General features: G+C 45.1%; 2 protein-coding genes across 11 annotated transcripts in view; both read left to right on the top strand.

Annotated features, from left to right (window-relative positions):
• Nucleotides 1-7,561, top strand: part of KDSR (3-ketodihydrosphingosine reductase) — a 41,979-nt gene extending 34,418 nt beyond the window's left edge. For 2 of the 3 annotated variants that reach the window (XM_064578767.1, XM_045886589.3), the window contains one exon: nt 2,052-5,839. In XM_064578767.1, coding sequence (XP_064434837.1) covers nt 2,052-2,171 — 120 coding nt within the window. In that variant the 3' untranslated portion in view covers nt 2,172-5,839. Of the gene's footprint in view, nt 1-2,051; nt 5,840-6,191 lie in introns of those variants that run through there. The other variant, XM_064578766.1, reaches the window with a different exon arrangement.
• A 3,900-nt stretch (nt 7,562-11,461) lies between these two features.
• BCL2 (BCL2 apoptosis regulator) overlaps nt 11,462-16,469 on the top strand; it is a 233,309-nt gene continuing 228,301 nt past the window's right edge. For 4 of the 8 annotated variants that reach the window (XR_010407476.1, XM_045886591.3, XM_064578768.1 and 1 more), the window contains exons 1-2: nt 11,462-12,357; nt 12,575-13,425. Coding sequence is in view for 7 of the 8 variants with exons in the window: in XM_045886591.3 (XP_045742547.1) it covers nt 12,853-13,425 (573 nt within the window). In the remaining variant the exon portion in view is untranslated. Of the gene's footprint in view, nt 12,358-12,574; nt 13,426-14,226; nt 15,586-16,469 lie in introns of those variants that run through there. The other 4 variants (XM_064578771.1, XM_045886593.3, XM_064578770.1 and 1 more) reach the window with 3 other exon arrangements.

A 16,469-nucleotide genomic window follows, 5' to 3' on the forward strand; every position in this document is an offset into this window, starting at 1 on the left:
CCCGTCGTTTTGCCTTATTCCAGCTTCCCTTTGGTTCTTTCGTTTTTCAAAGTTATCCTTGCATACTCTTCAGAGAACCAGTGTTTTCAAGGCTCTGTGGGAACAACAGCGGCCCCAATGCCACTTGCCCCCCCCCACCTTTCTCAGATGCAGCCGCACTGTTCTGTGGGCTGGGCCTCCACGTCTCCATCTAGAGTGCGTCCGGAGTGTAGACTTATGTGGGCACCTCCACGTCTCCATCTAGAGCACGTCCAGAATGTAGACTTACGTGGGCACCTCCACGTCTCCATCTAGAGTGTGTCCTGAGTGTAGACTTACGTGGGCACCTCCACGCCTCCATCTAGAGTGCATCCAGAGTGTAGACTTACGTGGGCACCTCCATGTCTCCATCTAGAGTGTGTCTGGAGTATAGACTTATGTGGGCACCTCCACGCCTCCATCTAGAGTGCATCCAGAGTATAGACTTATGTGGGCACCTCCATGCCTCCATCTAGAGCGTGTCTGGAGTGTAGACTTACGTGGGCACCTCCACGCCTCCATCTAGAGTGCGTCCGGAGTGTAGACTTATGTGGGCACCTCCACGCCTCCATCTAGAGTGCGTCCAGAAGGTAGACTTACATGGGCACCTCCACACCTCCATCTAGAGTGCGTCCGGAGTGTAGACTTACGTGGCCGACTCCACAGATTTCTCAGCTTGGGGTCAGGCATGGGCTTCCACCAAGAAAGAGGAGGATTTAGCTCTTCCTCACACCCTCCCCCTTCTGCTTACGGCCACTTCTCCTCGGTCCTGCCCTCCCTTTTTACTTATATTGTGATTTTGGTTAGATCTGTATTTGAGATCATCATTATTATGGCTACAGAAATGCTCTTCACAGCTGAACTCTGTATTATACATAATTAATTTTCCTTTTTGTACAACCTTTTGTTTTTCCTGAAACAGTTACTGGCTTTTTTCTATGTATTATTAATAATGACAGCCTTCATTTCCTCTCAGAAATATCACTCTATCAGTTTCCCCGTCTGGAAGCAATCCTTCTGGAGCCTTCCGAGCCACCCATCAAGACTGATTGTCCCACATCCGGGTCCCCTCTGCCTCTCATCTGCTTTGGGTCCCCTGTCTCCTGTGTCACATGACATTGCCTTTCTTCGTTGACCCCTTAATGTGGCCTTTCTTCTAGTGCTTTTCTGAAAAAGGGCCCATGGGAGGCAACATTCGAGAACTAGTGTATTTGAAAATGCTTTTCTTTGTAGTTCTGTGCTGTGAAAACAGTTCCACTCAGAGGTGTTGCATTGAGAGCGTGTTGGCAGGAATCCTGACGGTTAATGGACATCCACTGTCTCAACCTGACACAGTAATTGCCTTCCTCCAGTTGGTTGTCTTTCTAATTATTGAAGAAGTTCGTGGCAGGCAGGCACTGTGTCTTTCTCACCATGGTGCTAGCACCTAGCATAGGGTCTGACTTTTCTGATCAGAACGTAAGTCTTAAACCAAAAAGCCTTGATGGGAGTTTGGATATTTGGGATGCTGGAGTGGATCTTCTCTAGCTATTAGAATCCGAGGACTGCTATTTTGTCCTTTGTATAATTTGAATTTACTAATTGGGCAAATATTCTGCTGATGCAGCTCTGACAGGCACATGCCAGGGCGCAGAGCGGACAGCTTTTGTCCTCGGTGCTCTCCTGATGCTTATGGAGTTTTTAAATTTTATTTTAAAGATTTTATTTGAGAGAGAAAGAAGAGAGAGAGCACGAGCAGAGAGGAGGGGCAGAGGGAGAGGGAGACGCAGACTCCCCACTGAGCAGGGGGCCCGACTTAGGGGACATGGGACTCGATCCCAGGACCCCGGGATCATGACCTGAGCTGAAGGCAGACACCTAACCAACTGAGCCACCCAGGGCCCCGCTTAGGGAGTTTTCATCATGTTTATCCTTGGAGCAGATTAGAAGATGTGCCTTAGAAACCCTTTATTAGAGAGTATATTAAAACCCCTTGAAGTGAGCTACGGTGTCGTGCTCTTGGACGAGCTCAGGGGTCTGTCTGTGTCTCGCAGGTGGTCACCATGGGCCTCTTCCGCACCATCGCACTGTTTTACCTCGGAAGTTTCGACAGCATAGTGCGTCGCTGCATGATGCAGAGAGCAAAATCGGAAATTGCAGACAAAAATGCCTAATCCTTACCCCTTGGGAAAAGACTGTTTCTAAATAATCTGAACAGCTTGCTGCTAAAAGGGACCCAGTTTTTGGCCTACAGACACGTATGTATTGCTTTTGACTATGTGAGATTGGACCAGTGCTCTTCAGAAACCTGGCTGCAGGGCGAGGGGATAGACATTCAGCTCTAGGCGATGTTATTAATACTATGCAAATATGGAACAGGAGACCTTTGATTCTCTGGGGCGGAGAAGTGAGGACCGGGAACAAATAGCATGTGAGCAGGGTAAAGAACATCATTCCAGAATGATCATTTACATTTTTCTATTTATTCTTTTTTTTTTTTTTCTTCGTTAAGTCCAGAGCCTTGGGGACTTTCTTTAACCTTCCACGAAAGGCAGTGTATGGGTTTCTGGGGCCTTTTTTTTTTTTCTTTTTAACATGGTGTATTTTATTCAAGAGGAGTTTTACACATTGCTGGAGTCTGAATGCATGATAACTCACTGTGCTTCTGGTGGACACTCGCGGCTTCTCTCTCTCTTTGATCCCATAAAAATACAGGGGGATGAGAGAGAGCAATGCAGGGGAAGGACAGGAGAGAGAGATTTTCCAGTAGGAAAAATAATGCTTTCTTGTCTTCTTTAGACTCGAATGCGTAGAGCACTTTTTGTTATTCATTCTTGGGGAGAGGCAGCCTCCTAAAATGTTTTCTGAAGAGAAATAAAATCTTAGAAGCTTAAAAGTTTACAATTTCTTCAACAGCCATGATGACACGGAGCTCACCCATCCCATTAGTGTCTTGTCATTCTTCTCATCTCTCCCTCCTATTTTCCTGATACTGCTATAATATTTTTATAAAAAAAAAAAGACCAGTTAAAATTTTTTGACTTGACTTTTTAAACTAACTCATGAATTAAAACAGGTGAAAAAAAATTAAGAAGTGTAACATTCTTCTGGTAGCATATATGTAGCTTTTAAGAAAGGCCAATGCTCATATATTTACATTTTCCTCATTAAGAAAAAGAAGATAGGACAAGGCCGATTTTGAAGATACTCATTTTTGAAAGAAAATGATCACCCATTCTCTCTGTGATTCCCACTTAACCAGTGAACCTTCTCTCCGTGCCACATGTTAAGGAAGCCCAGTCATCACTCCCACAAAACAAGCCCTCGAATCCTCTCGGCCCCGTGAATGTTGTTTTCACATCACAGGCTTAGTGGATTTCCACAATTTAAGTGCCTCTGATGGGTTTTGGCCAATGTTCCCTGCTTCATCCTGTCACTGTATGTGCTCCCGACTTAGGGACAGTCCCCGTCATAGTAATGTTATGCCCCTCCTTCTTGCACACACAGTATGCATATACCATGCCTACAAAAGATTAAAGACCTGAAAACTATAGCAAACCTTTTTTTGCTCTTGAGTTTTGCAACCTCTTGACTTTAAAATGACTTAATTTTTTTTTTGAAGTAAGATATTTAATGGCTTTAATCTTTGGCATCCTTTTAATGAGGATCTGAGAATGGCATATTTTAACACTGACAAAGAAGAAATTATTTAATATATAAGTTGCTTGGAATTACTTCATTGCAGTTTATGGGGCTGGTTGATGCCGTAATAGTTTCATGGATCTCTCCGTCTTCTATAGCCATCGTTTGCAAACTACATTGGGTCACATCTCGCAGCCTCTTAAGATAGAGTAATGGCTCGATTTCCCTAATTTGCGGAAAACAGTTACACATTAATATCTGGATGTCTCTCACTTTTATTTTTTATTTTTTTCTCACGAATGTTCCTTGAATGTTGGCACCTCCAACTGCTGGTCTAGATGAAAGTCTAGGCCAAGATGGTGTCTCTTTTAGTCCAATTAACTATTTCACCACAGTTAATTCAACAGACATTTTTCACGGTTTCCTCATAGACTGTACTGTCACCCCCAGGTAATCTGCTGCCTGAACAAATTTAAGCGCCCCCGTTCTGTGGTGGAAGATACTTTCCCCAACCCAGTTGCAGCTCGGGCATGAGACAGATTTTGTGGAGATCGTATCATCAGGGAATGGGCTTCTTTGTCAGACATGTTAAAGGGCCAAAGCTCTGTATCCAAAAAGCTTTGAAAACTAAGTTGTTGTGTTTTTTTTCCCCCTCTTTTTCTAAATTTGGTGCCATTATTCATTTGATAGCAAAACCTGACTTGAACTGATGTATTATAGTTTTGATTTGTCCATTTCATCAACTCTTCATTAATTTTTCCCAAAGAAACACCAATGGGTTTGATTATAGGTATTGCCCCAGATTCTATGGAGATGTTTTGTAATATCCAGTACATGCCCCATATCACCTTTTTCCAAATCTAAAAAATTAAGAATTCTGAAACACGTCTGGCCTGAATGGCTTAGATAAGGGATTATAGACGTTCAGCAGCACCACGCAAAGATCCAACTTCATCCAAAACATGAAAATACTACAAAGGCAAATTCTATTTTTTATCTTTTTTGGCTCAGTTTTTGTACATTTTTTACACTGACTTGCCTTTTTTTTTTTGCTCAGGGGAAGGAAAAAAGAAAACACAAAAAAACCCTGAGTCAGATTGTTCAGGAAACTGTTGGGTTTTTTTTTGTTGTTGTTGTTTGTTTTTTTTTAAGGGGTCATTGATTCAACACTTTGTACTGTACCCAGAAGTGGGTATGTCTTACCCATGGCAGAAGGAGTTTAATTACAGTTCTGTTGAAATGTTGGCTTTCTCTTTGTGACCAACAATAGTTTCTTGTTTGAGTATCGGTTCCGAAGTGCTTGCCTCTGCTGGGTTTGGTTTTACTGTTTTATTATAGCGTATTTGTGAGTATATTTATTCAAAAAATACTGAATGTCGTTCATCCATAGAAATTCCAAAATATGTTCAAGGACCCTTCATAAGTGAAAAAGGTATAAGAAACAATCCCCATTTCTTTTTACAAAAACCAAGTCAAGGGAATTGTTCTTTTCTGTTATTTTTTAAAATTTAATTTTCATGGCTGAAAAGAAAAAATGAAAAATGCTGTTAATAATGGCCTCTGCATTAATACTTACACGTGTCCAGTTATAAATCTGTTGGTTAAACCATATATCGTTGATTTCTTGGAAGTGAACATTAGGAGAGCGTTTCTAATATTTAGATGGCAAAAGCATTTGGGAATAGTTGTTTCAATTCAAAGAATTGTATGTCTTTGTCTTTCTAGAAGAAGGCAATACCATGATAATTTTTTTTACTGAGTTATATCATCAACAGATTTAATTTTATTACCTCATGTTCTAATTTAAACATGTCTCACTCACATGAGGACACTTTTAAATATTCATAGTTTTTGACATACGATGCTTTGTATCTTTCTCATGTCCTTAGTTGTTAGTAACTTAGCTTTAAAAAGTACCTCCTAACCATAACCTTCCATATTCTGGACTCAGTCTTGTTTAGTTCAGTGTGGTGACGGCAGATTTGAGATTTTGAAGAGGAGATAATAGCTATTATATTTTACATGTTTGATGGGACAACTCTAAAGACATTTTTAAACTGTAAGAATGCACATGGCTATTTTGATATATATTAGAACTTGTGTTTGCTACTTTAGAAGCTTTTGTGGCAAAATTGTAACCTGATTTTCATATCTTGTATTTCTGAATCACAACAAAAAATAAAATGGGGAACAAGTTTTACAGATGTGAAAATGTATTTTTTTCCCTTAGAAATTTGAGTTTCTTAAGAGTCATTTAAGCAAAACACAAACACAGGTCTTTAGCATTATCCTAACCTCGCATTCTAAACATTGACAGGGCTTGATTTTGATCATTTTTTAGGAACTAATATTTTCAGAGTAAGTACTTGGCATTCTGAGCTCCTGTTTCAAATATGCTCTGTGTCTGTGTGACTCAGATATGGGATACATGAGTAAAAGGGTAAGAAAAGTGGAATTTAGTAAAATTTCTTAATGTAATTACATTTCATATAAAAACAAATAGATTTCCCACACTTTAAACCTGCATATACTAACAATGAAATATTTCTTAGGTTCTGAAGGACACAGAAGACCGATAGATGAAATAACACACCTTAATATTCCTCAATCTTTAAATGGGAAAATTTGGTTTCCATCATGAAGAGATTGCTTGGACATCTTGGTTTGCAAGCTTGAGCTTTCTCTAAATTTGAGCAGTGTATATACCTTAAATGGCATATGATATCCCTTCTATAATTTTTACGTTTGGATGTTTAAAAAGGAAAAATAATTTTTCTTGTGTTCCACTCCTGATTTTATACCCTCGATTTCCCCTCATTCAACATATATTTACTGAGCCCGGCATCCAGTCCCCTGGGGATACTACTCTGCGTAAACAGTTCATCCCTCCCTGGTGGTGATTACATTTCTTATTTCTTCCCTCCCCACTCCTTCATCTCTCTCAAGGCTATTACAAGTCTTCCTGGACTTCCTTTCTTCAGTGGGGGCCTCTGAATTTTATGCCACAAATGTTTGAATGTCAGACACTGTTCTAGGCTGGGAAAGCCCAAAGGAAAAATACAGTCCCTGTCCTCAAATAGTTCATAATCTACAGAGAAAAACATATGCCAGAAATTACCCTGTGAATCTGGCAATAGCTATGATGAAGATATCATAATTAACATTAAAAACCTAGCCCGTGGCGGTCACTGTTGTGAGCACATCACATTTAATTCATCTCAATCATATGCTGACCCGCTAGTAGTACTCTCCATATCCCCTTACAGAGAGGGGTACAGGCAGAGCGAGGTTAAGTAACTAGTCCACGGTAGCAGCTACTGAGTGATGGAGCCCACATTCAAACCCCTGTTTTCTGCCTTTTATGCTCCTATCCCGTGTGGCACAAGTGGGCTCCTAGGACTGCCCAGGGAAGTCAGGCGTGCTCTCCCTGGGGGGAAGGTCTGAAGATGAAACTCGAGGCACGAGTATGCATTCGCTCTGAGGAGGTTGGGTGCATTTCAGGGAGATGAGCAGGTGTGCAAAGGCAAAAGGCACGAGAGATCTTGGTGTATTCCAGAAAGCACAGCGTTAATGTAGCTGCAAGAAGGGAATGCATAAGTTAAGGGTGGTGCCCAGGTGGTAGATTTGCACCCGATCATGCCATGTAGAGGAGTTGTGATTTTAGCCCCTGAAGAACTCTGAGCAGAGATATAAAGTGGCCAGATTTGAGCTTTAAAAAGACCATGCTGCCCCTTGAAATTCAGGAGTTGCTGAGCCCTGAGCCTTGGAGTAAACCATTCTCCTTAGTTTGGAAGATCCCATATTAGATATATGTTGCTATGGGTTGAGCTGTGTTCCCTCAAAAGATTTTGTCAATGTCTTAGCCCCCAGTACCTGTGAATGTGACCTTCTTGGAAATAGGGTCTTTACAGATAACTGAGTTAAGATGAGGTTATTCGGTTCCCGATCCAGTATGCTGGCGACCTTACAAGACTAGAACACAGAGAGACACGGAGAAGGGCACATGACAACAGAGGCAGATCAGAGTCACGCAGATGCCTGCCCAGGCACCCCAAGGACTGCCCGCCGCCACCAGAAGCTAGGAAGAGGCCAGGAAAGATTGTTCCCTAGAGCCTTCAGAGGGAGCCCGGCCCGGCTGACACCTTGATTTTGGACTTCACACCTCCCTAACTGTGGGGGAATAAATTTCTGTTTAAAGCCACCTAGCTTGTGGTACTTTGTTATGGCAGCCCTAGGAAACAAAAACAGTAACCTTGATTTCTCTAAACATGTTCATCAGTAAGGAATATCTGGGAGACACTGTGCTGTGTGCTAAATCACATAAGAGAATAAAAGTCATTGCACAGAAGAATGTAAATTCTTTGCCTATTTCCCCTCCATACTATGGTGTTATCACATTGTTTGGGCCTATTACTGCAGTTTTGATCCAACGAGAGCAGTAGCCATTTGAAAAATTTAATTCCCTGCTCTTATTTTATTTCACTTTAAATGCCAACTCTTGGATTTGAAAGGAAAAAATTGCCACGAGTAAATTTCCTGTACTTGCCTTTGTGAACCAGAAGGAAACATGACTTGCCTGCTATTAAACTCACACAACAGAATGATTCATCTGCAGTTCGTTGCCTAGCTTCAAAGGTTGTTGCTTAGTTACTCTAAACATTTTTTGAGGTTTAGAACCCACCATAAATTAGTGAACCAGGTTTCTCAGTTAAACCAAGGCCAGTTGGTTTAGATTTGGCAGAAGTGTTTGCTTGTAATGACAAGGATGGTTTAAGAGCACATGGTGGACCAATCGGATTCAATCAGTCCTGTTGCAGAAGACAGGCTCTGGAGCATTAATGCACTGGGAACAGTATTACTGTTAGTATCAGTACCTAATGCTAATTGGGAATTAGTATTATAATATTATTCTATAATAATGACCAACAACAAATGCAACCCATCTGAAAACACGTGACACTATTTAGTGTAAGAGTTCATAATATATAAGCTATGTCAATTATATCTCCGTAAAGCTGGAAATGATAATATAGAAGACACTTGAAACTGGAAATTAGTGTTCTTGGATTGCTTGTCTGGGAGATACTGTTTTTTACGCAGTTTTTTTTTTTTTTTTTAATGCAGGTTATGTGAACCCTTTGTTCTTACTCCCTCTGGTCAGCTCATTTCCTTTACGGATTTATTTCCACTTTAATTTGCCTAAATGGTTTGGGGTCGTGTTTTATATTTTTAACTTTCACCTTCTCTATTAGTTGTCAATTCCTTCTCAGTTAATGAATGGGGTTTTTGTATCCTCGTTTTAAATAAGAGTTTAATAGTAAGACTTACTACATGCCTATATATAAAACATGTATGCCCAGATTAGAATAATGTCCTTTTTGAATTTTATACACTTTGGAAGTGTTTATATTGGTGATGGATGAAGAGAACTTTCTGAATGATACTATTAAACATCAACCAGTAGGTGGCGAAAACTGGCAATAAAAAGCTTTTTGTTTGGCAGACTGGAGAATAAAGAAGGAAAACACAGGCCTTTCAGGCTCTTGATACAATCTCCCTTCCTTGCATCTTGTTCTTTTCTCTTCCTGGTGCTACCCTACTCCTAGAATCCAGCCAGGCAAAGCTGCAGGCAGGGTAGTCCATTGGCTCTGAAAAGTGGAAGGCATCTTGGGAAGTGAAAAGCCCATAGTGCATACGGGTGGAAGGTCTCCGGCACAGATCTAGGATTCAAACCCAGGACTCCTGACTCAGGCCAGGGCTCCCTCCACTCCCTCCCACTTGAAGGTGGGATCTAATAACCAAATCTGAATGGAGGAATGGTTTCACTCTTTCGATATAAAGAGTATTCAGAACATTCCTGGGGAATATATAATCTTAGTCAAGGACCGGAACGCAGACTGGTCCTGAGAATGGCTGGTGATGGCCAAGATGCCACCGAAGGAGTAAGTCTGAGAAAATCTGTCCAGCGAGGCTCTGTGGGAGCAAAGGAGGGGGAAAAAATAAGGAGGCTTTTCTTTCTCTGGGAATGGGGGATCCATTTCCTTCTGGGGGCCCCCTTTGCGGAAGTACAATCTCTTTTCCAGCTCTGTCCTCTCATTTCCTCACTCACATGCTGGGTCTCAGCACTAAGGTTTTCAATTCCTCTTAAGTAATTTTGGGGGTCTAAGACAAGCTTCTGAGAAGATCCTTAAACTATCCTGTGGAGGCATTAATATAGGTTTCTACTCTCTCTGTGAGAACATATATCCCAGGTCAGTCTATACCCAGTGTCCCATCTCCAGGCCAGAGCCTCCCACCCCCCAGGGCCACGTCACAGCCATTAGAAAGCAGGAAGGAGCATCTTCCTTCATTCCTTGCAGGGATAAGTTTGTACGAGGCGCCCATCCCTACATGCAAGAGGTTGGCACGTTGGTTGATTGGGTATGATAAATGAAGTGAAAATAATTTGTGCTTATTTTGCTCACGAATACATGCTTTGATTTTAGACTAGGAAGGAGACAAAATAAAGATGCTGTCAGAACATGTTTGTACACATTGCAGCGCGCTTCTATGAGCACTCTAATCCAGCATCCTATATATTTGTATTTGGCCCTATTAGGTAAGCTGCTGTACTTTTAGTAAACATTTTTTTTTTCTTGGCGCTTTATTTGTCAAAGACTTTCTGAGATAAAAAATAGTTAAACACGCACAACTTGTTTGCCCTCTTGTGTTTTTCTCCTAGGGGCTATTCAGGCTGATGAATGAAAGCCTGTGCGCTTGCGTGTACAATATAATGCGTGTGTGTGTAGATAACTTGAGAAGGTGCAGCCACCTAGCCCTGGCTGCTAGGCGACCCCACGGGCCTCGGGAAACCCACCCACCCTGGGGTTAGGAACCGGGGGCCCAAAAGTTACTCTGCAGCCCCGTGCAGCGTCCAGCCCCAACCTAGCGCCAGTCCTGCCGGAGGCAGAGGAAGCACATTTACTTAGCCATTTTAGAGCCCTTGGTAGCCTCGACTCGCCACTTCACTGGCCCGCCGAGAGCTACGTCTGGCCCTGGTCAGGACGGTGTCCCCAGGGTGTGCGTTGCGCCTGCACACCTAGGAAGCGACTCGAAAGTAAACACCTCGCTTGGGGCTTCCCTTGCACTCTTCGCCGGAGGGCAACGCCGAGGTCCCGCTGCTCGGGGTCAGCGTGGGCCTGGGTTTTCTCGCTGGCAGCTGCCAAGAGCCGGCAACACGCTGTGTACACGTACACACACGCACACACACACACACACTCGGCTAAAGGGGTCGAACTGATTCCCGGCGGTGGCGCCCCTGACGCAGCCGCCCGCAAGCCGCGTGCAGTCCCCCGGGCGCCCCGGCCCCCCTCGGGCCCCCCGAGCGCGCGCCAGGCCCGCCGCAGGCCCGAGGAGGCCCCTCGCACACCCACCGCGCCGCGGCCGCGGCCGCGCGGGAGGCCTGCGCCGCCCGCGCCACCCACCGGCCGGGCCCGGCGGGCGGGCGGGCGGAGGCGTCCCGGGCGCGCCCTCCCCGGCCGCGGGCCCTGCGCGCCATGTGTCCTCGGCGGGGCTCGCCGCTCGCGGCCCGGCCGCGGCTCCTTTAACCCGGGAAGGGGAGCGGGGCGGAGGGCGGCGGGGCGGCTCCGAGGAGGGCTCTTTCTTTCTTCTTTTTTTGAATGAACCGTGTGACGTACGTACAGGAAACCAGTCGGTTAGAGAGAATGAAGTAAGAGGCCAGGCCCCCCCGCCCGCCCCGCGCCCGCCCCGCGCCCGCCCCCTTCCTCCCCGCCCCCTCCCCCGCCCGCCGCGCTCCCGCCCGCCGCGCTCGGTTTCCCCGCCGAGCCGCCGCCGCCGCCGCCGCCGCCGCCGCCGCCAGCGAAGGTGCCGGACGCCGGGCCCTCCCCGCCGGCGCGGCCGTCCTCGCCCAGAGCGGGTGCGCGGCGGGAGCGCGGAGGGGGCGGCCGCCGCCAGCGCCGCCGCGCAGGAGCAGGAGGAGGAGAAAGGGTGCGCAGCCCGGAGGCGGGGTGCGCCGGTGGGGTGCAGCGGAAGAGGGGGTCCAGGGGGGAGAACTTCGTAGCCGTCATCCTTTTTAGGAAAAGAGGGAAAAAATAAAACCCTCCCCCACCACCTCCTCCTCCCCACCCCTCGCCGCACCACACACAGCGCGGGCTTCTCGCGCTCGGCACCGGCGGGCCGGGCGCGTCCTGCCTTCATTTATCAAGCAGCTTTTCGGAAAATGCATTTGCTGTTCGGAGTTTAATCAGAAGAGGATTCCTGCCCCCGTGCCCGGCTCGTCCGCCGGCCCCCGGTCCCTGTCTGTCTCCCGTGGAGGAGTGAAGCGGTCCCGCGGATAGAGCTCCATGTCTGTGCCCGCGCGCGTGTGTGCGTGTGTAAATTGCCGAGAGGGGGAAAATCACAGGACTTCTGCGAATACCGGACTGAAAATTGTAATTCATCTGCCGCCGCCGCTGCCTTTTTTTTTCTCTCGTGCTCTTGAGATCTCCGGTTGGGATTCCTACGGATTGACATTTCTGTGAAGGAGAAGTCTGGGAATCAAACTGGAAATTCTCCTAATTTTTTACCCTCCCTCCCCCAACTCCTGATTCATTTGGAAGTTTCAAAGCAGCTATAACTGGGGAGCTCTGAAGATCGATGGAATCTTTGCCTTATGCATTTGTTTTGTTTTCACAAAAAAGGAAACTTGACAGAGGATCATGCTGTCCTTAAAAAATACAAGTAAGTTCTTTGCACAGGAAATTGGTTTAATGTAACTTTCAATGGAAACATTTGAGATTTTAACTTTAAGTGCATTCGAGTTAAGTTTAATTTCCAGGCAGTTAAATACAATCTTTTTAGTTGTGTACGTTGTAGTGTGTATGCCCTGCGTTCTTTCACCCAGTGTATAAAGGAAAATGCACCTGATTTTGACTTAGTTTTCTTTTTGACCTTTCAGCATCGCAGAGGAAGTAGACTGATATTAACCATAATTAATAATAATGTGCCTCATGAAATAAAGGTCCGAAAGGAATTTAAGTAAAAATTTCCTGCATCTCATGCCAAGAGGGAAACACCAGAATCAAGTGTTCCGCGTGACTGAAGACACCCCCTCATCCAAGAATGCAAAGCACATCCAATAAAATAGCTGGATTATAACTATTCTTTCTTTCGGGGCCGTGGGGCGGGAGCAGGGGCGAGAGGTGCTGCTGGTACCCGGCTGCTTTCGGGGGCAGGATGGCGCACGCTGGGCGGACAGGGTATGACAACCGGGAGATAGTGATGAAGTACATCCACTATAAGCTGTCGCAGAGGGGCTACGAGTGGGACGCCGGAGACGCGGGCGCCGCGCCCCCGGGGGCCACCCCCGCGCCGGGCATCTACTCCTCGCAGCCCGGGCGCACCCCCGCGCCCGCCAGGAACTCGCCGCCGCCGCCCCCGGCCGCCCCCGCCGCCGCCGCCGCCGCCGCGGGCCCTGCGCTCAGCCCCGTGCCACCTGTGGTCCACCTGACCCTGCGCCAGGCGGGCGACGACTTCTCCCGTCGCTACCGCCGCGACTTCGCGGAGATGTCCAGCCAGCTGCACCTGACACCCTTCACCGCAAGGGGACGCTTTGCCACGGTGGTGGAGGAGCTCTTCAGGGATGGGGTGAACTGGGGGAGGATCGTGGCCTTCTTTGAGTTCGGTGGGGTCATGTGTGTGGAGAGCGTCAACCGGGAGATGTCGCCCCTGGTGGACAACATCGCTCTGTGGATGACTGAGTACCTGAACCGGCACTTGCACACCTGGATCCAGGACAACGGAGGCTGGGTAGGTGCATGTCTGTTTGAATGTGAGTCTGGGCTGGACGTTTCAAATCTGAGGCTGAGACTCCATGGTTGGAGTGTGGGTGGGCTCTTGGGCCAAGGGCGGGCTGATGCGCTAGGGACGTAAAATCCGGTTGCCTGCTTCCCTCCCCCCCCCCCCCGTTCGAAGCTCCCCCTGCCAACACTACTGTTGATGATTCCTTCTGACCAAAAGTGTTTTCCTTGCTTGCCAGCCGTCGAGGGTTAAAGATCCAGCATTTGCTGTCCAGTGGGATCTCGGGATAAATGGTATCCCTTCAGGGTTTCTCAAACTGGGGGTCCAAAGATCCTCCCCCCACCCCCCCCAACGCCCGGACTCCTCAGGAGCTAGACTCCTGGATGGTTTGACCATCCACATCTTAAACAAGTTCCCCTGGGGGTTTCTTACTTGTACTACAATTTGGGAACTACCCAGTTAGAAGAATAGACTCCACCAGGGGACCAAGGGCATGCCTTTTCTGACTCCCTTGGTAAGATCTACCCTAAGAGGAGATCTGGTGTAGCCGCTTTCCCTGGAGAACTTAGATGTGTTTGTAAAGAGGTAAGTTGACTTTCCGAAAGTCCATGAACTCCATCCTGTGGTGGGTGCCACATTGTTCCCAGTGGGCATGACTGAGTGTCTTGAAGAACGTTGGGCCATGGATACTGTATCTCAGCAGTGACATAATTTGTCCTGGCTGCATACTTTGCGTTCTATTTCTATACCCAGTGTACGGTTTCAAAGTTTACTGTAATTTTAGTATATTTTACTTTTCACCACCTACAGTCCACATCATTTGGTGGTCTCCTCTGCCGAAAAAACATGCATCTACAATGTCTATAGAAAGCGTAGAAGCATTGATTCTCAGCTGTGGATTCTCTCATGCTCTGACGTTAGTTGTAGTGATGGATGCCTGTAACTTTGAAGAACATCTGTGAGGTGATTTTTTTCTGGTGCTAGATAGAGCTTCTATCACGTTACCCTAAAGGTACTGTTTTGTGCGATTCTCTGGGGGAGGGGGGTCCAGATCCTAAGACTGAAGAACTGTAATTGAGATCTACATCTTATATGTAAAATGACTAATTTATGAAAAAGTAAAAGAGGCATCTTGTCTGAAAATTTTTCAGACTTGTTGTTTTAATGTGAAGAATTCTTTTTGAAAAAGGCTGCAATGCAGTCCTTCCTTGTATGGTCTCTAGGGAGAATTACTGATGTTATTATTTTATAGGACCTAACAGGAGCACAGAGCCTAGAAATGACTACAAATGGATTCAATTTCAAGAAGCACATTACATTTTTTATTACAGTTTACAAGCATGCTAATATTAAGGCCAAGAAAAAAGAGAAAAAGCCAAGAAAGTAGATGGCTGACATGAAAATCTGATCCTACTTGATCAAATGGACAAAATTTTGACGCCACTGTTCAGTGTTTAAAAGTAAAATATCCCCATTTAAATTCCTAACATGTAAAATGCCCCTTGTGAATTGTCTTTTTGAGATCCTGGATTGTCAGATCTTTAGTATTCTGGAAGAATTCACTAAAGGGTAAAAGGATATTTTTGTTAAATGTTTGGTTAAGTAGGCGGTTTTATTTTTAACCACCATAACCAAAAAGGTAGAGAGTTCCAGACTCCAAAAGGATCTTTTTAAGACCAAAGTAAAACTGATTTGACAGTTCATATTTTTATGAAAAAAATATTTAAAATTTTCTTTCTAGTTGAAAGAAATCCAAGGTGGTAACTGTCATCTGTTAAGAAATTTAATAAAAAGCTAGGAAACAGACATATGCTTATGATAGAAATTAAGATAGAAACTTGGCCTTTGTTTTGTTGCGTTTTACTATGTTAACATCTCATGCAATTGAGTTTACTTTTTAAGTGAAGTCTCACTTTTAACTCCTTTCAAAATAGAGTCTTCATAGTAGAGCCTATCTCTGTGGTCAACAGGTATCTGAGATTGATAAATGTCGAGGCTGTATTTTATGATGCCAAACCACAAGGACATACTGTAGAATGTGATAAAGAAATTTTTTCACAAAACCTCTCATAGTAAAAATAAATCATATAGAGGCACAAATAGCTGATGTAAAATGTGTCATTTCCAGAACAACATGTAGATGGATGACTATATAGGAAAACAAAGGAATTTGGCCAAAAAAGGAATTTGGCCAAAAAAAGTAGGTATCAGGAAATGTAATCATAAATGGATACTTTGGAATCAAAGTGGTAGTATTTGAGAGTTACAGATGATTTACCTGTCCTTTCAAATAGGCATGACTAATCTAAATGTCTAGTTTAGCCATAGGGCATACAGATTTCCCCCCGAAATTTGCACCAGTCAGGGTTGCATCCTTAATACTGTGCTGTGTCTTATAGTGTAAAGTACTCTGAATGCCAGTGGTCAAGTTTCAGAAGAGAGCTAGTACATTCTTTTGACCTTTGACAATGAAGTGTGTGGCTTCTAGGACTCAGTGGATCATACTGCGCATAGAATAATGGGCGTTTCAGATCTGAAGTCACTTTTCTTCTTTGCTGCTATTGAGGCAAAATCAGCCTTCTGAGATGAAGGAAAACTGTTTGTAGTCCATGTTCCGTAGCTTGGAGAAAGCAGCGTCTTGGAGGGAGAGGCGTCTGAGAGATAGTCCCAGAAGCCTACAAGTTAAAGAAAGACTAAAGAAGAAACTGGGTTAGAGTGGAGTGTGGCTTTATTCCTAAGTTTGAATAAGGCATTGTGAGAGAAGCAGGACAGAGGGAGTACAAGACAGCATTAGTTCTAGGAAATGTCTGAGACCTTGCTACTCCAAGTGGGGTTCACAGACCAGCAGCAGGGGCATCACCTGGGGGCTTCTTAGAGATGCAGAAGCTCAGGTTCCACCCCATAGCTAATGAGTCTGAATTTGTGGTTCACATGAGATACAGGTTTTCAAGTGCACGTAAAAATTAGAGATGTTGACTATTATCTACCATAGGTTCCTGGGGCCATCTTTTAGGAAGAATGACAATCTGGGGTGGATCCTCCAGTGTCCCATT

The sequence above is a fragment of the Mirounga angustirostris genome, unplaced genomic scaffold, assembly GCF_029215605.1.
Source record: "Mirounga angustirostris isolate CCGP_5_RB_7025 unplaced genomic scaffold, mMirAng1.0.hap1 SCAF_14, whole genome shotgun sequence".
NCBI lineage: Eukaryota > Metazoa > Chordata > Mammalia > Carnivora > Phocidae > Mirounga > Mirounga angustirostris.